This window comes from Coregonus clupeaformis, chromosome 31 (assembly GCF_020615455.1).
Source record: "Coregonus clupeaformis isolate EN_2021a chromosome 31, ASM2061545v1, whole genome shotgun sequence".
Taxonomy (NCBI): domain Eukaryota; kingdom Metazoa; phylum Chordata; class Actinopteri; order Salmoniformes; family Salmonidae; genus Coregonus; species Coregonus clupeaformis.
The window spans coordinates 15,411,677-15,435,699 of record NC_059222.1 but is presented as its reverse complement, the minus strand read 5'-3'; the positions used below and the strand labels follow the sequence as shown (position 1 = coordinate 15,435,699).

General features: G+C 39.4%; 2 protein-coding genes across 4 annotated transcripts; both read left to right on the top strand.

The window, feature by feature from the left end:
- Positions 1–1,649: 1,649 nt before the first annotated feature.
- LOC121547629 (interferon gamma receptor 1-like) lies at positions 1,650–14,309 on the top strand. The gene is given in 8 exon segments (XM_041858983.2): positions 1,650–1,831; positions 1,834–1,921; positions 11,859–11,979; positions 12,285–12,463; positions 12,709–12,869; positions 13,104–13,272; positions 13,531–13,652; positions 13,924–14,309. Coding segments are annotated over 8 exon segments (1,254 nt in total). The 5' UTR covers positions 1,650–1,792; the 3' UTR covers positions 14,299–14,309.
- A 780-nt stretch (positions 14,310–15,089) lies between these two features.
- il22ra2 (interleukin 22 receptor, alpha 2) lies at positions 15,090–21,680 on the top strand. Of its 3 annotated transcripts, XM_041858984.2 has the most exons (7): positions 15,090–15,170; positions 18,371–18,393; positions 18,519–18,651; positions 19,058–19,236; positions 19,359–19,528; positions 20,253–20,398; positions 20,874–21,680. In XM_041858984.2, the coding sequence occupies exons 1-7, from the start codon at positions 15,091–15,093 to the stop codon at positions 20,875–20,877; spliced, it is 735 nt and encodes a 244-aa protein (XP_041714918.1). In that variant the 5' UTR covers position 15,090; the 3' UTR covers positions 20,878–21,680. The 3 variants fall into 3 exon arrangements, with proteins under 3 accessions (XP_041714918.1, XP_041714919.1, XP_041714920.1); XM_041858985.1 differs by lacking the exon at positions 15,090–15,170 and having other exon boundaries at positions 17,327–18,393; XM_041858986.1 differs by lacking the exons at positions 15,090–15,170; positions 20,874–21,680 and having other exon boundaries at positions 17,327–18,393; positions 20,253–20,402.
- The last annotated feature ends 2,343 nt before the right edge of the window (positions 21,681–24,023 follow it).

Here is a 24,023-nt window from a genome sequence, read left to right as displayed (position 1 = left end):
TGTTTTTTCAGTTGCTCTAATCTAGCACAAGGAAGTGTACAAGATTAAAAGAACAAAGCTTGGAATATCATGAGAAGTGAGCAGAAAATGGTTGGTTTTTGTGTAGCACATGTGCGGGATGTCACCATGCTTCTAAAAATGACAATTGTCTGAATCTGGTCCCAAGTAAAAAACTGTCAAAGACAATGGTGAGTATAAGTGGTGGTGTTTTATTTAAAAAGGCTGGTATATTCCATGTGCTCTGAGCAGATATTTAGTGCATGATAATCATGAATGAGATGAGGCCCCTTTAGGACTATCTTGTGTGTAAGACTGATTTATTATCTGATAGTATGGCTCATCAAAACAACTACAAAAATATTTACAAAGTACAAATTCATTGTTTTCAATATATCAAATAACTTATTTACAGTTTACGTACAGGAGAATGAAAGAAAGCTGGAGCATATTAAGTAGTTAAGTGGTATTATTAAACACTGAAACAGTTAGTTACCCTGGCTACATACTGTATCCACTAGCTTCACTTTGACACGTCATTGCATGTGTGGATAATTTTCTTTCCGTAGGTTGTCCTCTGCAGCTTTGTTCCAAAAATCCTCAATGTTAACTTGAAAAGATGAGAAGAGATTCAGCATCCGTCATTTTGATAGCTTACCTTTTTATAAATATTATATCATTAATCAAAATATAATATCTAATATCAATATGTATATATCTGTCAATATTGTCATATATTATAATTACTTAACATATTATGCATCAGCCTATAAGGCACTGCTAATATGCCTGCAAGGAGCTTTGCTCATGAAACGGCCTACAGGGCAGTCTATGAGCCTCTGAGGCTGCTATTGAATCTGATCAAGCTCTGAGGCTTAAAGCGAATCTGATCAGCCAGTCAGAAATGAATCTCATCCACTGTAAATGTATAGTCCACAAAACATGAAGTGTCCCTTATAATTATACACATATCAGTTATGCAAGCTAACAACCAGCATAGATACCTAGCTCATTATGAACACTAACTAGCCCAATATTGGACTAAAGGAGCATAACGTTACTCCTTAGTCCAAGGACCTTACAAATACTAACTTAGTAGGGGTCTCAACTGTTGAGAGTTAGAATAGTAGAATACACAAAGTGCAATTTCGAAATTTGGTTGTGCATCAGCAGTTTTCCTCTTGTTATGTCAGTCACTGATAGTCACTCAATTAGCCATGTCAGGTAACAATAGCATTTTTTTCAAAACTGCAAAGACTTTCTCTCCACCCCTTGGCAAAATGAGTAGAATTGCAGGAAATTTGCTGTAAAATAGCTAAATGTTCTCTCTTCCCCATGGCAAAATGTGTAGATTTTTATTAATTTTTTATCTCAGCTGTATAGAGGGGGCCCACTAAAATGTTATTTGTGGGCAACCAAATCTCGCGAAGGGCCCAGGCCGGCCCTGACTTCTGTGTGCAATTTTAAAATAATTGAGACATACATCTAGTGTGATAGAAGTAATTATTGGGACCAAGATTATATTCGAAATGTGTAAGTATTTACACGACGATTTACCACGAAGATTGACATTTTCACCGTCACTAAAATGGGTGGATCATTTTTTCTGGAAACAATGCCTGCAGTACCGCGGGCGGCCTTGAACTTCGAGGCTACAATGAGAGGGGGCAGTCAGAACGACTGTTAAGGTTAGAAGCTGATCCTCGATGTGTAGCTATCTGGCTGTGCTCGAAATGCATTTTGTCTGTCTTTTTATTTAGACAGACAAAAGGCTCTCAAATGATAGCCTATTCATATGGGAATTCAGATACATTTCATATCGTTTTACATATGCCTATAGACTCGACCAAATTTAAAATGGTCGGTGTAAGGATTGTGCGCATTATCCTGATACTGGTTTTATATCAGCATGTCGTCTCTTACGGTAAGTCATTCTTGCCCTATAATAGTTCGCTGTAAATGACGCTTTGTGATTAATCACTTGGAGCTGATGTTACTATAAGTATTTAGTACAGTATTCCTGCTTCATTCTTTCAACAAGATAATGCAGGCTGTTGGCCACTGTACAATATGCTAATGTTCTTGGAAATGATATAGCTATTCCAAAAGTATACTCGCTTTGTAAATATATTGTAGGATCTCTTGGTGCACACAGTGCTTCATTTGAGCTGGTTGTACACAGTGTTTATTTTTAGCTGGATCCTGCCGTGACAGGATCCGGCACCTCTCCGTTTTGTTCCGGAACCTATTTGTCCAGAGATCCTGGCATTACATTTTATTTTCTCACTTTTTGAAATTTTAAAAATTCTAATAAAAGCAATCAAAGTTCATTCGAGTAGCCTCTTTGTTAATTATCCTGACCAATGCCTGGCGGTGAGATTCACTTTCTATGATCTCTCTCCCTCTATGCTCTGATTTACATTTACATTTACATTTACGTCATTTAGCAGACGCTCTTATCCAGAGCGACTTACAAATTGGTGCATTCACCTTATAGCCAGTGGCATAACCACTTTACAATTATTATTATATATTATTATTATTATTATTATTATTATTTTCTCCAGCGTTGCACTTCATCATTTATTTCCAATAGAATCATAGCCGTACGAAGGGTTCTAAATGAACTGCAGCAACCCTGATAAATTGAAATATAACAAAAATATGAACGCAACAATTTCAACGATTTTACTGAGTTACAGTTCATATAAGGAAATCAGTCAATTGAAAAAAATTCATTAAGCCCTAATCTATGAATTTCACATGACTGGGCAGTGGTGCAGCCATGGGTGGGCCAATCAGAATGAGTTTTTCCCCACAAAAGGGTTTTATTACAGACAAAAATACTCCTCCGTTTCATTAGCTGTCCGGGTGGCTGGTCTCAGACGATCCCGCAGGTGAAGAAGCCGGATGTGGAGGTCCTGGGCTGGCGTGGTTACACGTGGTCTGCAGTTTTGAGGCCTGACACCCAAAAGTACTTTTGAATGCTTAGCTGGACAGACATGGTCCAATTCATGCACTTGTCAAGAGAACATTCCTGGTCATCTCTACTGCCTCTGATCTGGAAGACTCACTAAACACAAATGCTTTGTTTGTAAATTATGTCTGAGTGTTGGAGTGTGCCCCTGGCTATCCGTAAATAAAAAATAAAAAACAGGAACAATCGAGCCATCTGGTTTGCTTAATATAAGGAATTTGAAATGATTCATACTTTTACTTTTGATACTTAAGTACATTTTTGTAATTACATTTAATTTTGATACTTAACTATATTTAAAACCAAACACTTTTAGACTTTGAAGAAGTAGTGTTTTAATGGGTGACTTTCACTTTTACTTGAGTCATTTCCTATAAAGGTATCTTTATTTGTACTCAAGAATGACAACTGGGTACTTTTTGCCACCACTGGAAATGTTCAATCGTTTGTAATACCACCTCTGTACGTCCACTACATACCATGCATAATGGCCCACTGAAACATGAGTAATTATTCTGTAATTTATTTATTTAAAGAAAATCCAGGCTTTGTTGTATCCAACATCCAATTATTTCCCTGACAATGAGACCATTTCCTTTCTGACTTCATACAGGCTGATATGATACATACATACCCCTTCCTCAGCTAATAGTGCCAGGCTTCTACTGCAAGTGAGATGTTATCTTCCCTGCAATAATTTACAATACCGTCTTATGTTGCTGGAGATTTAACGGTTTATTTAACTTGCACACAATGCAGCCCATATCTTGAATATTTCCCAGCGAACCTAAAGCTGCAATATGTAACTTTTTGGGCAACTGACCAAATTCACATAGAAATGTGAGTTATAGATTGGTCATTGTCATTGAAAGCAAATGTAAGAAGTGGTAGATCTGTTCTATGTGCTCTATTTCTATGCGTACAGTTCTTAAGTTTCCTTTTTGCGTCTTTTACTTTCAGTTTTGTACACCAGCTGAAAATACAATAGTTTTGGTTATTGAAAATACATTTCACAGCGGTTTAGATGATACAATGATTCTCTACACTATGCATTGCTTGTTTTGGCACATAAACTGAAATTAGGTGAACTATTAGAATTTTAGCAACCAGCTATCATAAACTAAATAATTTATTGTCATAGGAATTATTTAGATTTAGATTTATTTATTTATTTATTCTATAGTATACCGGTATAGAACAGTCGACATACAGTACCAGTCAAAAGTTTGGACACAGCTACTCATTCCAGGGGTTTTCTTTATTTTTACTATTTTCTACATTTGTAGAATAATAGTGAAGACATCAAAACTATGAAATAACACATAAATATATATATATATATATATATATATATATATATATATATATATATATATATATATATATATATTGGAATCATGTAGTAACCAAAAAAATACAAATATAAAAATATATTTGAGATTCTTCAAATAGCCACCCTTTGCCTTTATGACAGCTTTGCACACTCTTGGCATTCTCTCAACAAGCTTCACCTGGAATACTTTTCCAACAGTCTTGAAGGAGTACCCACATATGCTGAGCACTTGTGGCTGCTTTTCCTTCACTCTGCGGTCCAACTCATCCCAAACTATCTCAATTGGGTTGAGGTCAGGTGATTGTGGAGGCCTGGTCATCTGATGCAGCACTCCATCACACTCCTTCTTGGGCAAATAGCCCTTACACAGCTTGGAGGTGAGTTTTGGGTCATTGTCCTGTTGAAAAACAAATGATAGTCCCACTAAGCGCAAACAAGATGGGATGGCGTATCGCTGCAGAATGCTGTGGTAGCCATGCTGGTTATGTGTGCCTAGAATTCTAAATAAATCACTGACTGTGTCACCAGCAAAGCACTATCACACCACCTCCTCCATGCTTCACGGTGGGAACCACACATGCGGAGATCATCCGTTCACCTACTCCGCGTCTCACAAAGACTCGGCGGTTGGAACCAAAAATCTCAAATTTGGACTCATCAGACCAAAGGAGAGATTTCCACCGGTCTAAAGTCCATTGCTCATGTTTCTTGGCCCAAGCAAGTCTCTCCTTCTTATTGGTGTCCTTTTTAGTAGTGGTTGCTTTGCAGCAATTCAACCATGAAGGCCTGATTCACGCAGTCTCCTCTGAACAGTTGATGTTGAGATGTGTCTGTTACTTGAACTCTGTGAAGCATTTATTTGGGCTGCTATCTGAGGTGCAGTTAACTCTAATGAACTTATCCTCTGCAGCAGAGGTAACTCTGGGTCTTTCCTTCCTGTGGCGGTCCTCATGAGAGCCAGATTCATCATAGCGCTTGATGGTATTTGCGACTGCACTTGAAGAAAGTTGAAAAGTTCTTGAAATTTTCCAGATTGACTGACCTTCATGTCGTAAAGTAATGATGGACTGTCATTTCTCTTTGCTTATTTGAGCTGTTCTTGCCATAATATGGGCTTGGTCTTTTACCAAATAGAGCTATCTTCTGTATACCACCCCTACCTTGTCACAACACAACTGATTGGCTCAAACGCATTAAGAAGGAAAGAAATTACACAAATTAACTTTTATGAAGGCTCACCTGTTAATTGAAATACCTTCCAGGTGACTACCTCATGAAGCTGGTTGAGAGAATGCCAAGAGTGTGCAAAGCTGTCATCAAGGCAAAGGGTGGCTATTTGAAGAATCTCAAATATAACATATTTTGATTTGTTTAACACTTTTTTGGTTACTACATGATTCCATATATGTTATTTCATACTTTTGATGTCTTCACTATTATTCTACAATGTAAAAATAAAGAAAAACCCTTAAATGAGTAGGTGTTCTAAAACTTTAGACCGGTAGTGTATGTGCTGTAGTGGTCTACATCCTGCTTTCTTTGTAGGCCTGTGATTCAGAATACAGGACACTGAACAGACCATGAGTTATCAAACCTTCAATAGAGTATACTGGATTCGCAATTATTTGGAAGAACTGAAAAAGATAATGATATCATTACTATCACAAACTATGCAATTAATATTTGGTGCCAAGGTCCCTTCATATCAAAATGCCCAGAGCAGCTGTATTTTATGTCTTAAAGTATGACATAATGCAGAATAGTTGCAATAGATGAAAGTAGTCTTGTTTGTTAAGATGTTCATGGTGGGCCTGAAGGCCAAACAAGCTTGATTAAATTAAATAATCTTTATCCAAGGAATCTTTTGAAATAATGAACTTGGCCCTTATATTGCACAATATGCTGTGTCCATCAAGGGCTCAATTCAACCAAAATGGTTTCAGTTTTCAGAATAACGTGTATTGGCAAGCAGTAGTTGTGTAAGTAAAGATATTGTAAATATTAACCCTACATTGCTAAGGCTGTTTTGAGTGACTCCGTCAATCCCTGTTAGCCAAATAGAAATGGAATGGTTTTGAATCACAAGGCTCTGACACAATTTTTACAGAAACATTATTGTAAGTTCCCTTAGTGAGTCAGTGATTTATTGTTCCAGTGGAATCAAGCTGCAGGGAACCTTGATTTCCAGCCTTCTCACCTTATGTCACGACAACAGACAAAGAGCAACACGTTTCTGTTTCAGAGTGGTATTAGCATACCTTCTAGTGGACTCTTTAGGACAAAACAGAGCCATGTATTAAATTAGTTGGGCCAACTTTTAGAATTTAGAATATTGTTCTAATTCTAGACATTCAGTTTCATAGCATTATTTAAATATTCCCCATGTAATGTTAATGGGGCGCTAACATGGCTGCCATAGAAGTGTCATGTAAATGCATCATAATGTTCATTCTAGACCAGGGGGGTCAAACATGTGGCCCAGATCCGGGCCTCAAGGGGGTTAAATCCGGCCCGCGGGGTGGTTTGAGTAAAAAAACAAAAAAACTCTATATACTTTAAAATGACTAAAACCAAATCAAAACTGTGTAAAAATGATAATGGACCTACATTCATACAGTTTCCTGACTGTGTCCAGCTCGCTAATAATCACCTAAATGAAAGCTAGACAGTCAGGGAGCATCAAAAAAACGATGGATAGAGGACTATCTTTTGCAAATGTTGACAGCGATGAAATATAACCCATTTTCTGTGCGGCCCTCTGGACCTTGTTGAAGACCTAATGCGCATCATAATGTAGAAACCTCAATGGCCCAACTATAGAGATCAAATCAAATTGTATTTGTCACATGTGCCGAATACAACAGGTGAAATGCTTACTTACAATCCCTTAACCAACAATGCAGTTCAAGAAACAGAGTTAAGAAAATATTTAATAAATAAACTAAAGTAAAAAATAAACTAAATAGTAACACAATAAAATATCAATAACGAGGCTATATACAGGGGGTACCGGTATCGAGTCAATGTGCGGGGGTACAGGTTAGTCAAGGTAATTTGTACATGTAGGTAGGGGTAAAGTGACTATGCATAGATGATCAAATCAAATTGTATTTGTCACATGCGCCGAATACAACAGTGAAAATCTTACTTACAAGCCCTTAACCAACAATGCAGTTTTACGAAAAATACAAATAGTCCGGGTAGCTATTTGATTAGCTGTTCAGGAGTCTTATGGCTTGGGGGTAGAAGCTGTTAAGGAGCCTTTTGGACCTAGACTTGGTGCTCCGGTACCCCGTGCCATGCGGTAGCAGAGAGAACAGTCTATGACTTGGGTGACTGGAGTCTTTGACAATTTTTTGGGCCTTCATCTGACACCGCCTAGTATATAGGTCCTGGATGGCAGGAAGCTTGGCCCCAGTGATGTAGCTTAGTGATGAGCTTTGTGGGCACTATGGTGTTGAACGCTGAGCTGTAGTCAATGAATAGCATTCTCACATAGGTGTTCCTTTTGTCCAGGTGGGAAAGGGCAGTGTGGAGTGCGATTGAGATTGCGTCACCTGTGGATCTGTTGGGGCGGTATGCGAATTGGAGTGGGTCTAGGTTTTCCAGGATGATGGTGTTGATGTGAGCCATAACCAGCCTTTCAAAGCCCTTAATGGCTACCGACGTGAGTGCTACGGGGCAGTAGTCATTTAGGCAGGTTACCTTCGCTTTCTTGGGAACAGGGACTATGGTGGTCTGCTTGAAACATGTAGGTATTACAGACTCGGTCAGGGAGAGGATGAAAATGTCAGTGAAGACACTTGCCAGTTGGTCTGCGCATGCTCTGAGTACATATTCTGGTAATCCGTCTGGCCCCGCGGCCTTGTGAATGTTGACCTGTTTAAAGGTCTTGCTGACATCGGCTACGGAGAGCGTGATCACACAGTCATCCTGAACAGCTGGTGCTCTCATGCATGCTTCAGCGTTGCTTGCCTCGAAGCAAGCATAAAAGGCATTTAGCTCATCTGGTAGGCTCGCGTCACTGGGCAGCTCGTGGCTGGGTTTCCATTTGTAGTCCGTAATAGTTTGCAAGCCCTGCCACATCCGACAAGCTTCAGAGCCGGTGTAGTAGGATTCAATCTTAGTCCTGTATTGGCGCTTTGCCTATTTGATGATCCAACAAAAGTATAATTTCGGAATCGAAAAATACTCCATCAACAGGTTCTGCATTTCAGGAATCACAGTCGCAAGTACCCCAGGTGCACTGTTCAATTATTTAGCCATTCATTTTTATTTTTATTTTAAGAAAACTCTGTTTTTGCCATAGCCCTCATTGGCTTCCATGCTTTTGAAATGAGAGGTTGTCCAAGGACGTCAGACACGAGCTTGGTTAGAGACGGTTGCTATCCAACGGAGTACTGCAATTGGTTGCCCAATATTCTGGGGTGGGGCTTGGCATAGGGTCAAATAGAATGAATGGCAGTAGAGGCATAATCATGATTTTACTGATGCAGGAAACTAAAAGTAAGGCATGTGATATATCAGAAATGTTGTAATAGAATGATTGTCAAGCTAAAATATTTTCATAATTATAAATACAGTTTATGTTTTTTATACACATTTTCTGTATAAATAGCCTCTAAAATCTATGTAAACAGACCATCAATGTCGTTTTTGTTTCCTTGGAAAGCTGTGAGTGCTATTATATGATACAATATCAGTATTTGTTGCATTTACAACTTGTCTAAATCTAATCTTTTTCAGCCAGTGTATGGCTGTGGATTGACTGCATTGTTTGAATGGAATGTTGGCAAATTGGCAGTTAATTTAAATTATTAATGGAACCATTCCTCTAAAACTGTCTGACTAACTAGCTAACAAGCATAAAGTGCAGATAAATTATTCAAATTCATTATTTTAAAATATCTTACCACAGCACTGGCAAACCATGGTTGACCAACTCCCTGACCAAAATGGCTGACCTTTATCCCATCATAAGAAGCTTCATATCCATTCTAGTATTTTAATTCCTAATTCTATGGGCCCAACTCTCAAAATACATGGCTTCCGGACAAAACAATCAGGAAAACACCAGAAAACATGGCATTTGAGTCATTCCATGTCATTTCAGCAAGACATGACACTCACCATCTCAGATTGTTCTGAGATTGTTTCTGCTGTTAGAAACAGATAAGATTAGCGTTCCCGAAACATTATTTTGTTAAAATTTAATTTGATCTCTTAGAAATTAAGCAAATTGATTGCACCCAAATGGTCAATTTTAAATGATAGGATTCACATAATATTCAACAAATTATAGTACCCAACATCTGATTTGGACCAAACTTCTTCCTACAATTGAGTAAGACATAAGGAATCAAATGGTCAAAACCCACTCACGGACCCCCCAAACCCCACTCCAATCCCACCCCAACAACCAGTATACAGTATCAGTTCTCTATGTTTGACAAGTAGTATGGAGCTGCAGCTTTGAGTATTGCTTCTTCACTGATTTGTAATGTATTCCCTGTGAATCTGGTGATGTTTCCCCCCCCTGTTTATAGAAATTAGCCATTGAAGTAGTTGGCATTATTTACCATAAATTGGTGTGAAAGTTCCAGGTTTTGCCCACTAGATGCTGCTGTTCTTGCTACTGCCACCATACCCTTTTATCCATTTAGCTGGTTTATTAAATGAATCACAACATTTTCTTTGCAACTTTGGGTAGAAAACCAATAACCTTTGCTCATGATGAAAATCAATTGTGTGGTCAAGCCAGTCCTCCATGAAAGCAATTCAGTTTGTCCTTCTCTTCACAACCTAATGCTTCAACCCAACTCTCCTTGAATAGTCCAACAAATGGCAGCTCTCTGAGGGCTATCTATCTGTATGGTGCAATTCTCATATGAAGACTTTGTTCAAAACACTGATGTAGAAATGGGATAGTGACTAAAATGTTGTGACAACCCTAATAAAATAGTACAATTATAAACCATTGCATGGCAGTCATATGTTTTTCAATACAATTATTAGAAAACGTCTCTATGTGATTAGTGACATTTACCATTAAACCCAACCCTATACCATTATTACCATTGCAAAACACTATAAAGTGTGTGTTTGGGACTTTTACCATTGAAGACCGTTAGAGACCATAACATTGAAACCATTAGAACTGCTGTAGCCTGATATTTGCTTGTTCACCAGGAATGGTCTAACTAATCCAGACCTTTTTGAAGAGATTAAACCACACACATAGGGCTGTTTCCTGGACACAAATTAAGCCTAACAGAATGACAAACTAAATTGCTTTCATGGAGGACTGTCTTAAATTGTGAGGATCACCATACAATCTATTTTCATCATGAGCAAAAGCTATTGGTTTTCTACCCAAAAATCTTTCCAAAGAAAAGGTTGTGATTCATTTAATAAACACAAGAGACCAGCCACATGGATAAAAGTGTGGCGGCAGTAGTGAGAACAGCGGCATCTAGTGGGAAAAACTTGGTACTTGCACACTAATTTATGGTAAATAATGCAAGCGACTTTAATGGCTAATTTCTCTGAACAGGGGAGAAGGAAAAAAAACATCACCGGATGAAGGAGCAATACTCCAAGCAGCAGCTCCATACTACTTGTCAAACATAGAGAACCGATACTGTATACTGGTTGTTAGGTTTTGATTGGCATGGGTTGTGGAGGGTCCGTGGGTGGCTTTTGATCAGTTTATTGGATTCTTCATGTCTTACTCATTGTTAGTAAAACTTATGGTCTAAATCGGATGTTAGGTACTACATTTATTGAAGATTATATGAATCCTATAAATTAAAATGGCCAATTTGGGTTCAATCAATTAGCTTAATTTCTCAGAGATCAAATTATTTTCAACAAAATAACGTTTCAGGAATGCTAATGGTATCTGTTTCTAACTACAGAAAGGATTTCAGAACAGTCTAAGATGGTGGGTGTCGAAATCCTCTTTCTTGTGCTTTTTGAGGTGTAATGACTCATCTGTATTCCTCAGATACTCTATACAGCAGGGTTCCCCAATAGGCAGCATGCAGGCCAAATTCGGTTTTCTGCACAAAAAATAATAATTGAATGATGATGATGATAATAATACAAATGTTTTGTTGTTGGATATAAAAGACTGTAAAATCACCAATTTAGGAAATCTGTTCCCAAGTATTCCCACACATAAATAGAGAGCCATATGTGATCGTATCCCAATGTAATCAAGGTTTGAATCATGATTCTGTTTTTGTCAAATACTATATCTGTTTTTTGGATTCTTGCGGTCAATTTGCAGTGTACAGATTATTTATAGTTATGTTCCGGTCTCCTTAACATCCGCTCAATAAAAGATTGGCCCACGCCTGACTGTAATTGGGGAACCCTGGTATACAGGTTATTGTTGCAACATCACTATGATATATTTAATTGCTAGTATGTTATGCTGTTATAGATATAGCATAGTTTTAGAAACACAGTCATTATATGGTAAATATAAATCTCTGTCTTGACTGAGCTTTTTGATTCGGACTGACTTTCTACTATTTTATCCTACAGTTCCTCCTCCTGTCAACGTGCGCCTGATCTGCCACAATTTCCACAATGTGATCTATTGGAACTACAGTGAACCATCTCTACAGCCACAGTTCAATGTGGAAATGAGAAGAATACATTCTGGGTAGGTGCTGCAGCATATTGGTTGCTTAATCGCTCACGTTTATATTTTTCACCAAATATGGCCTAGGCTATCCAGTGTAGCGTATATATAGCTAGTGAATATTAAATGTTTCTTGCCACAATACCACAATTGCCACAATTTCAAATTAGAAATTGGAAAATGTACATGCACTGTCAGACCCATAGAAATGTAAAGTCCTGTCAACAGTTCTTTGTCAGCTTCTCCATTGTAATTGTGAACTAACATTTCAGTCCAAATCAGAGGTTGCCACTAACCCACAACAATTTTTTTCCTCTATCTTTCAGTGCTGCCTTGGTTTGTTCAAACACTTCACTCTACCACTGCGATGTCTCCTCATTTACCAAAGTAATTGAAGAGGGCTACCGTTTCATATTAACTGCTGTTGTTGGACAGAATACAAATTCCTCTGAAATTTCATTCACCTACGACGATATTGTGAAATCAGACCTGGTGGATGTACAGTGTAAGTTCTCACACTGAGCTAACCAAAAGGCGAATTATGGGAACAATGTTATACAGTATGTAGCGATTGACAAATAGAATTGGGGTAGTATCTTGAAAGGGTTTGTAAATACACTGTATGCACTGCAGCACATGTAGCATTTCTTTGTTGATCTGACCACACAATGCTCAGAGGTGGGAGATTTTGCACATATTTTCTGACCTCAGATTTGCACGAAGTAATGGTCTTTTGTGTGTTTTTTTTAGGCTCATTGGATTTCCCACCTGTCAACATCTCAGCTGTATTTGATAAAATGATAAAAGTTCAATTCATTCACCCGTTTCACATCTACAAACATGCCATCATCAAATATGAAAGACCGGATCATAAGGAATTTGATTACATGGTTATCACAGAATATCACTTGGTAAGAACTGACAGAAAATTATGACTTAGAAATGACTGGGGAACACTTGTAGAAGCTCAGATTTTTCACATGCGTATACTTGCTGTGAATTGTTTTCACTTGCAAGCAAAGCAGCTTTATTTTTCAAAAGGAAACACATTTATATCCTTCAAATATAAACATTTGCATATTTAGTTATTTTTACGAACGTTGTTATAATATAGCCTAAATATATTCCTTTTTTTATTTCCCCAGAAACAACATAGCTTTACCTGCTCCTACAAGCAACACCATGTGTGTGAGGCTGAAATACCAGTCGATGGAGAGATGGACAGGCACTGCATCAAGATAAAAGGAAAAATGAAGAATGTTCCTGTTTCAGCTCACCAGAACATATGCATTGAGGAGAAGCATGGGGATTCCGGTAAGACTTTTAATTTCTCACATGGAAATGTCAAAGTGACATTAGGTCTCAGTGCGTCTGTTATTGTTTAGCAAATATTGTCTGTAATCATTTGATAAACCACATCTGCTAATATCTGATACGTGCTTTGAAAGTTATACCTGTCTATTGTCATACTATGACTGATTTTGTCATCAAATGCTCAATTAGGATGCTGTACAGTTTTGTATGTGAAATCAGTTTGACTGTCAGTCTAACTGCTGGATTTGTCCCCTGTAGGTCCTAGCTACACTGCCCTCTACATTGTGATCCCTATCGTTGTCATGGTTGTGATTGTGTTCATCGTGTGGCTGATATACAGTAAACGGACAACTGGCTCATTCCCTCAAACAAAGTCTTTGGTGTGTTCAGCCTTTCAACTGTTTGGCCTGCACTGCAGTGGATTTATTCATAAAGCTACTCCATATAGACTAGATTATAGTCATGTAGAGATGGTTTCAGGAGAGCACTTGTTGGTACATTGTAGAAATGATGAGTGTCATGTTCCTGTTGGAGTTATTAAACTATTGATATGCTACTTCCTGCAAACACTGTCAAAACAATAGTACATTAAAAACATATTTCACCCACAGAATGTTTCACTGAATGTTGAATATTCTCCTTCTCTGGTAGGCTTCCATGCTGTCACATATGGGTTCAGGTGTGTCCCTTATGCACCCTGAGAGAGCCATTCTGAGTGAGGTACAAACAGGTGGCTCCCCCCTCCTGCAGACCCCCGTGGATTTTTTGCCAGATGAGACCCTCACAGTCATCAGTACCCCCCAGGAAGAGGTCCTCCGCCTCCCCATTGGACTGAAGGACCAGGAGTGGAGCGGTGGGGACGTCATGTCGCCCAACGAGGGGTCAGGCTCTTCACTGGAGGTAACGAGAGGGTTGGGACTGGAGGTGAAGAGGGACTTCTCTGAGCTGTCGGACTATGACTGCCCCCATAGACCTGTGATAGAGGAGATGAGTCCTGGGGACACTGTTACGGGATACAAGATCTGAGATCTGAGTTTCTCTCAAGAGAAAGGATGGTAATATTTTGTAAATGTATTTAAACAGGGAAATCCCATTGAGACCAAGGCCTCATTTACAAGGGTGCCTTGCACGCAATCATACACATTTACAATTCCAAAGCTATAAAAACACTATTTACAAGCAATTTAAGAAAAGTGACTTAAAAACACGATCATGAAAAACTAACACATTTGTCTTTGCACATGCTCAGTCAGCTACCAATAATTTCCCTGTTCCTCTCACTATTTGGGTAGTCTATGGGACTGTTGCCAACTCAGGGGAACCAGGGATAGACTATGTAAAACCCAAGTGGTACACTGTGTTATTGCATTCTAGGAACTAGTGTCAAAAAGATATGCCCTCATTCCTGACCTACATGCCCCATTGTAATGTTGAATTTCATTAGGCCAAATTAAGACATTTCCTATAGCAAAATATATATAGTTCCTCTTCTCCATTCTTTTACTGTGCCTTCTTGAGTGACATGAATGTTTACTAAGGTAACAAGAGAATAAGGGTTGGGAGAGCAGAATTAATATATTCATTAGGTTATTGTCTTTTGTCTTGTGCTGTGTATATTTGTTGTATTTGCAGTTTTTACATGGCTGTCATGCATGTACAATGTTCCAAAATATTACTAGGAACATGTCCTATTATATTCAGATGAACAAGTTATACCAATGCAAGGGGATTGCTATGGTGATGATAATTTATTTTGTTGCTGTAATTTCTGATGCCTAGCTTGCCTTGCTGTAATTTCTGGTGCCCAAAGGCCGGCAGATGGCGATATTGAGTTCATCTTACCGTCCAAACGCCTTGTATGCAGCTGTCAACCCCAAACTTTTGAACGGGTGTGTGTGGTATGTATGTATGTATGTGTATATATATATATATATTATAATTACATTGATTTTTGTAATTACTATGTTACTAAATACAAATTTGAAAGAGCAAACAAATTATGCTTGCAGGGATGTCTGAAGGACATTTTCATGTCAGTGAAATTCTATTTCATGTCAATGAAATTCTAATATGGAGGAAGGGAAGTAGATATTTCAGCAAAGCCAAACAAGTAGTATTGAATGAATATTGGAGCAGACCTTAACAGGAAAGAGCTTAACTGCTGTTATTGAAAAGCAACCTCACAAAGGTACTACTACTAGTAAATAAGGAAGAAACGCCGGATGTCTGTTTGCTTTCGTTTGACATTTTAAGCAATCACTACCCGCTCGTTCCTCTAAATGGCATGGGCAGACTGTGCATCGGGAAGAGGCCCTTAGACTAGTTTCAAGTAAAAGGAGCCAATTCCTCTGCCTTTAATTACTACCAGTGAAAAGTAAATCAGATATTCCCATTGTTCTAGCTCTGAGAATGGATGTGAAGTGGGTGCCTCAGGGCCATTACAAAAGCCTGGCTCTCACGGGGAGCAGGTGTAAATCAACAGGAGGAGAAAGGAGGGCCGCCGTGAAACAGTGATGGGATAGAACAGCTGGAGACGCCCCAAAATGGCTCCAAGGCAACCAGGTCAAAGGTTGTCAGGATTCTTTAACAAAAACACTCTTCTTAACCCTTTGTATGCCTGCACATTATTTGCTTCTTCTTGAGAAAACTTCTAAATCACCATTGTTTTCACTCAAGGATATTCATAATATATACTGAACAAAAATATAAGCGCAACATGTAAAGTGTTGGTCCCATGTTTCATGAGCTGAAATAAAAGATCCCAGAAATGTTCAAAATGTTGTGCACAAATCTGTTTACATCCCTGTTAGTGAGCATTTGCCAACATAATCCATCCACCTGACAGGTGTGGCATATCAAGAAACTGATTAAACAGCATGATCATTACACAGGTGCACCTTGTGCTGGGGACAATAAAAGGCCACTCTAAAATGTGTAGTTTTAACACACAACACAATACTACAGATGTCCCAAGTTTTGAGGGAGTGTGCAATTGGCATGCTGACTGCAGGAATGTCCACCGAGCTGTTGCCAGATAATTTAATGTCAATTTCTCTACCATAGGCCACCGTCGTTTTAGAGAATTTGGCAGTACGTCCAACCGGCCTCACAACCGCAGACCACGTGTAACCACGCCAGCCCAGGACCTCCACATCCGGCTTCTTCACCTGCGGGATCGTCTGAGACCAACCACCCGGATAGCTGATGAAACTCGGTTTGCACAACCGAATAATGTTTACACACACTGTCAGAAACCGTCTCAGGGAAGCTCATCTGTGTGCTCGTCTTGACCTGACTGCAGTTTGACGTCGTAATCGACTTCAGTGGGAAAATGCTCACCTTCGATGGCCACTGGCATGCTGGAGAAGTGCGCTCTTCACGGATGAATCCCGGTTTCAACTGTACCAGGCAGAGGGCAGACAGCGTGTATGGTGTTGTGTGGGCGAGCGGTTTGCTGATGTCAACGTTGTGAACAGAGTGCCCCATGGTGGCGGCGAGGTTATGGTATGGGCAGGCATAAGCTACGGACAACGAACACAATTGCATTTTATCGATGGCAATTCGAATGCACAGAGATACCGTGATGAGATCCTGAGGCCCATTGTCGTGCCATTCATCCGCCGCCATCACCTCATGTTTCAGCATGATAATGCACAGCCCCATGTCACAAGGATCTGTACACAATTCCTGGAAGCTGGCATACTCACCAGACATGTCACCCATTGGGCATGTTTGGGATGCTCTGGATCAACGTGAACGACAGTGTGTTCCAGTCCCCGCCAAAATCCAGCAACTTTGCACAGCCATTGAAGAGGAGTGGGACAACATTCCACAGGCCACAATCAACAACCTGATCAACTCAAAGTGTTGCGCTGCATGTGGCAAATGGTGGTCACGCCAGATACTGACTGGTTTTCTGATCCACGCCCCTACCTTTTTTAAAAAAGGTATCTGTGACCAACAGATGCATATCTATATTACCAGTCATGTGAAATCCATAGATTAGGGCCTTATGAATTTATTTAAATTGACTGATTTCCTTATGAACTGTAACTCAGTAAAATCTTTGAAATTGTTGCATGTTGCGTTTATTTTTTTGTTTAGTATAGAACAAAATGGTATAGAATATACTTTTATTTATATAAAGTGAATCATAGAATATCTTATGTAGAATAACTTTTATTTTTTACGATAATGCACTTTCTAAATGCAATAGGTAGTACGTTTTGATCAACTGCAAAGCCTACTTTGACTCTGAAGGTCATTGGGGTTCATTAATTTATGCCTTGTCACAGGTATGGACAAATTACCATAAATGGCAATTACTACAAAGTTGAAGTAAGTGTGGATTGAGGAAGTATGGTAAAGGTCAGCTTTTTATCTGTTCCAGACCCTGTGTTCACACAATACCCAACACCCACACACACCTCAAGCCAACATCCACCCACACACCTGAACCCATGACTGCTGCACACCTCTACACTAACACATGTTAGTGTTCATGCCAGCATAATATTATCTTGTTTTCGTGCACAGGTGTGATTTGCCCACTCACATTGGTCCTAATAAATGTCTTAACTTCACATATAACTTTATGGCACCAGTTCCATAATTCAATTAATTGTATTATCTGACAGTGCAGTAGTATAAACATAGTATAGTGCAGTAGCGGGTACAGACATTAATATTGCACATTTATATTAGCACTAAGTTTTTTCTCTATCCATCTTCATAAGTGTTCAACCAAAATATGATCTACATTTGTTGCCTTTACAATTTTCTGCTTGTTCATCTATATTACCATATGTGCCATGTCGTCACAAACACTTGTTCCCTCTTTTAACTTCCATGAGAGGCATAGTTGAAAAGGGCACAGAGCTGAGCCAGATCAGGTCATAAAACCTACATATCATCTATATTACAGGGAAAACGTGCTATGTCGTCACAAACAAGTTAACTATGCCTCTCATGGAAGTTAAAAAAGGGAACTGTTGTTGATTAAAAAGGGCACAGAGCTGAGCCAGGTCTGTATGTCATAATACCTCGCTACAGCTAACATGGCATCCCTCCTTGTCCCCACTCTACTGCTGTGCTACAGCTCCCTCAGTCGCTGCTCAGAGAGTAAGTCCCGTCTTCATATTCAACATGATGCATGTGCATGGTTATAATATCAAATGCCTGCAATGTGTATCTCTCTTCCAATTAGGAGAAAATGTATTGCTGTATGACACTGGTGTCCATTTCAGGCAAAGAAAATCCTCTAGATGTCTTCGCCCCACAGGAGGTGAAATTCCACTCCCTAGACTACAGAAATGTCTTGCATTGGAAGCAACATGCCAACTCTACCAACGACCAACAATACTTTGTCCAGTGGAAAGTGTGAGTATCAAAACTGTTTGAGTCAAAGCTATGTGGATCTGACGTAGGCTACTATATGAACACAAATATGGTTACTATATCATCCTATAGCTCAAAGTAATGTAGAACAATGAGCTAGGCATGTGCTGATTGCAATTCAGGAGTTGTTGTTCATTTTCTGTTCAAACAAATGAGAAATACTTTTCAGTATATTTTCTTATTAAATTCTGTACATTTTACAAGTAAAACACAGGTGAAAAGACGTGCATGTATCAAGACGTGACATGCACCTATCATACTTTGTTTCAATTTATATTTCTGGGCCTGTATTCGTAAAGCGTCTTTGAGTAGGGGTGCTGATCTAGGATCAGTTTTATGAATACATGCTCAGATTATTCCTTTCATTTCTCCTCCCTCCCCACCTCAGATATGGGGAGAAGCAGTGGACCAATGCAGAGAAGTGCCATGGCATCAGCCGGCTGCTCTGTGACCTGAGCCAGGAGATGTCCGACCCCAGAGAATGGTACTACGCCAGGGTCCACGCAGCCCACTCAGGGACCCAGTCACCATGGGTCCTAACCGCCAGATTCAACCCCAAGTGGGAGAGTAAGTGCTTCTCATTACTATCCATGGTATATGGGTAATCAGAAGTGTTTTATGCAAACAAGGATTTACATTTTCAGAGCTGTTGTTACTAGACAGCGTGGTTTGGCCTCTGTATATTGCAGCCTCTGTCAGCCCACCGACTATGAAACTTCATGTGATGGAGAAAGGCATTGTGGTCCGGCTCAAGCCTCCACGCTCTCCCCACAGGAGATCTAATGGCAGCTGGATCAGTGTGAGGAGGCTGCAAAGAATGTCATATACAATACACCTCATGCACAATGATGTTGAGGAGGTAACTAGCTACTGTTATTTATAATTAGTAAATTGTCCTAAACAATGGTATTTTCCAACTTTGGTATTTTCCAACTTTAACTCCAACGCCCCGTTTATACCTTGTGCTAACGTGTGTTTTGTGATCTGATCAAGATGATCCAATCACTATCTTATCAAGGTTTGTCGGGTCTACACTTGGTAATTAAAAGGTGTCTCTTTTCTGTCCACTGTGTCTGCATTGTAACCAGATTTCCTTGTCCCTCCTTGTATGCAAATTATTTGACAGATATTCTTCCAAAGTAATATGAATTTATAAGTCAATGGTGCCACCTGTCAATTATTTTACAGGGCAGTATAATGAGGATTTAAATAGTTTGACCATCCAGATCTGTTTACACTCTTAAGATATCCACATACAAATGGCTTCCTCCAGAGGTGGTCAGAAAGATCTGATCACAATTTGTCTTTTAATTGTCTACACCTGTCTAAAAATGTGGGCTCAATCAGAATGTGGACATGATCAGGACAAAGGTCGCATGTTAACATCAGGTATAAATGGAGCTTAAGACTTGAGACAAAATGGTCACAGAATAGTTATAAACTACTGAAATAGTTAAGAGGTTCACAGAATCCTTCAAGCTTTTTACTTGACGAGTGCTGCCAAGTCTTCAGAGTTATGACTAACAACTCAAATATCTCTAGCACTTCTGACTAAGCCTATTCTCTGACTAATCCTTGTGAAGGAAACATTTGAAATGGAGGGCTGTGCCAAAAAGCTCCTGATCTCAGATCTGAGCCCCGGGACCACCTACTGCCTGACGGCCGAGAGTCGCTTGCACCTGCTGGACCGCAGAAGCACCCGGAGCCCTAGGGCCTGCATCACCACACTGTGAGTGAAAGGGTCTAATGTCTTCCCCCAGGTATGCCTTACATTACCCAGCACTTCACACCTCAGGAGCAGGCAACACCTGAGACAGCCAGCCAAAGCTAGCATCCGAGTCTGGCATTTGTTTGGGAGCCGAAAGTGTAGACCGGTTGTACGCTCTCTGTGTTGACCCCAGGGAGTCAGGGGAGAAAGGCTGTTCAAAAAAGGCTGTCGGCCAGGACAAAAGATTACAAAATGAGGGGATAAGTATTAACCGTCATCAAGGGAGAGAGAAATCTCTCCCTAGAGAGATATTCATATGGGGCGAGTAGTGAGTTGTGCCTTGGGACTAAGATTAGCTTTGTCAAATCTTCCCTTTGAGTAAAGAACTTCCTTGTTCTGTATTTTTAGATCATTGACATGTGTAAAGTCACCCAGATTTGTTTTAGCTTTGGGACATTTTTAAGTTTCTCTCCTCTTTTTTTATTTCCTCCTGTAGGTGAAAATGTAGCCCTGGATTTCTCTGCCAAACCGGAAACTCAACATGATACTGTGACAATCAAACCGCTCCGGAAGTATACACTGATGTATTCACTATTACCTTAGGTACTGCACAGAGATGCACTTTAGGATCCTTCACATTTCTTTCATTAAATGCTTTGTTGACAAATGTTGTATGTAAAACTATGAGTAGACACCAAACAATGAAAATGTGTGTTATGTAATCAATCTTTTTTTTAACCAAAAACTAAAAACTTTGGTAGGCCAAAATAAACCACTTGCCTCCTGTTGCATAATAAATGGAAAGGGGATACCTAGTCAGTTGCACAACTGAATGCATTCAACCGAAATGTGTCTTACGCATTTAACCTAACCCCTCTGAGTCAGAGAGGTGTGGGGAGGGCTGCCTTAATCGACGTCCACGGGAGCAGTTGTTGTTGGGGGTTAACTGCCTTGCTCAAGGGCAGAACGGTAGATTTGTCTACCTTGCTGTCTCCGGGATTTGAATCAGCAACCTGGCCCAACGCTCTTAACCGCTAGGCTACCTGCCGCCTCACTAGGCTAGTAGGCAGATATTGATAAAGCACAATCATTCCTATCCTTGTTTAGTTGGTGCTTGTGTAGTTGGGGTGGTGTTGCACTGTAAGATATATGTGAAGGAGCTCTGCTGTTGATCTGCAGTCTCTGTGTGTTGACGAGGGACAAAACAACCTACCATCTCCCATAGAATTACTAATGCTGCATTTACACAGGCAGCCCAATTCTGATCTTTTTTTCACTAATTGGTCTTTTGATCAATCAGATCAGCTCTGAAAGATACCTGATGTGATTGGTCAGAAGACCAATAATGGGGAAAAAATATCAGAATTGGGCTGCCTGTGTAAACGCAGCCATAGAATCCCAGTAAATTACAGTCACCTGTGTCCTGATTACAATGATATGTAATCAATGAATGTAATGAAACAACAATTCAAATAATGAATCAATCAAGGTTTTACTAGCACTGGTTTTGCAGAAAGCTGCTTTATTGAAGAAAGTACTTTTTTATTTGCAATGACTGTGATATGTGGTTGTCTTCCCTACCTTACTTGAATGCACTGACTGTAAGTTGCTCTGGATAAATGTCTGCTAAATTACTCATTACACTGTCTGTATTCAAATGAAAATAAAATCTACTCATTTTGCTTTGACAAACATACCCTTGAGGAGATCTTTATTGAGGTTGATTTACACAAGGGGAAACTGATAATTCCAAACAAATCTGAACAATAACTATTTATCTTATACTAGAGTCATCTCAGACAACAATTCAAATCTACAATTCATAAATTGCAATATCAGATCTTACAACGAATCATTTGGTGTAAAATCGACAGTCCATTTGATCGCTCTTTATGAATACATTCTACGTCATACTGTATCTTTAACATTATATCACTATAGATTTGTTATGTTTCCACCAACCTGTATGGAGCATGACATGGGACACAATCATACAATTATATATTTCACATTTCATTATTTAGTCTTACGCATGCAGCGACAGTAGTTTTAACCCTGAATCATTTAGGGGAATTACACTTTCTATTATGCTCAAACTTAGATTGTTGTGAATTGTAACAGAATGCCAATATGTTTTCAGACTATGGTTTTTGCTAACCATATAACCATCAAATATGTATAATACATGTATAATAGGATGTTTAGTTTTTACAAATCATACTTTTTCATGTTTTATAGATTTAACCTCATCTACAAAGGAGAAAAATCTATTACAATGTATTCAACTTCTTGGGGTAAACTTCCTTCCCTAAAACACGATACAGATGATTTATTCAGGAAATAACTACAATACAATACACTAGGTCACAAATAAAAGTATGTACATGGATAATATGTAACAAATATTTTTTTAAATAAAATACATTTGCCAATTTTGCTTTTACATAATTTCACAAACCAAACGGCTGGTTAAAAATACAGTATAAAAAAACTGTCTCATGGAATATGAGCAACTTTGAGCTTTGGTGAAAGTGTTGGGAACATAGGAGACGGTAGGTTGTTTTCTCCCTCGTCAACAGAGAGAGTCTGCAGATCAACAGCAGAGCTCATTCACGTCTATCTCAGGGTTTCCCAAAGTCAGTCTTAACCGTTTAGTTTTTTGCCCTAGCAAGGACCGACTTTGGGAAACGCTGGTCTATCTTACAGCTTGTTGAGTGCAACACATTTACATTTAAGTCATTTAGCAGACGCTCTTATCCAGAGCGACTTACAGTTAGTGAGTGCATGCATTTTTTTTTTCTTCATACTGGCCCCCCGTGGGAATCGAACCCACAACCCTGGCGTTGCAAACGCCATGCTCTACCAACTGAGCTACACGGGGCCCTACAACACCACTCCAACTGCACAAGCGCTTAGTGCACGGAAAGTCTGAATATCTCACACAAGGAGAGGAATGATTGTGCTTTTTCAATATTGCTAGCCTAGTCTCATACCATAGAGCAGAATTTCCCAAACTCGGTCCTGGGGCCCCCCTGGGTGCACGTTGTAGTTTTTGCCCTAGCATGACACAGCTGATTAAAATCATCAAAGCTTGATGATGAGTTGGTTATTTGAATCAGCTGTGTAGTCCTAGGGCAAAAACCAAAACGTGCACCCAGGGGCCTCAGGACCGAGTTTGGGAAACCCTAGAGTACCACAGTATGAGTCATAGATACCCATAAAACCTAGCGGTCAAACAGGGAAATGGTTTCAATCGTTTTTCCACCATTCATTTTTCCCATAGGGGATTTTAGAAATACTTAAAATAAGGGCTGTGTAGGCTTACCTTGGCGTGACGTTTTGATAACAGTCACACATCTACCCACAATACCCCATACAGAAATATCTGATTTACATAAGTATTCACACCCCTGAGTCGATACATGTTAGAATCACCTTTGGCAGCGATTACAGCTGTGAGTCTTTCTGGGTAAGTCTCTAAGCGCTTTGCACACCTGGATTGTACAATATTTGCACATTATTATTTTTTAAAATTCTTCAAGTTGGTTGTTGATCATTGCTAGACAGTCATGTTCAAGTTTTGCCAAGCATACTCATAACATGATGCAGCCACCACCCTGCTTGAAAATATGAAGAGTGGTACTCA

Bases quoted from the DNA above. Each gene is read 5' to 3' on its own strand.
- il22ra2 (XM_041858984.2), top strand. From the start codon at position 15,091: ATGGCGATATTGAGTTCATCTTACCGTCCAAACGCCTTGTATGCAGCT. The intron at 18,652-19,057 runs GTGAGTATCAAA...TCCCCACCTCAG, and splicing joins TACTTTGTCCAGTGGAAAGT to ATATGGGGAGAAGCAGTGGA. The intron at 19,237-19,358 runs GTAAGTGCTTCT...TGTATATTGCAG, and splicing joins ATTCAACCCCAAGTGGGAGA to CCTCTGTCAGCCCACCGACT.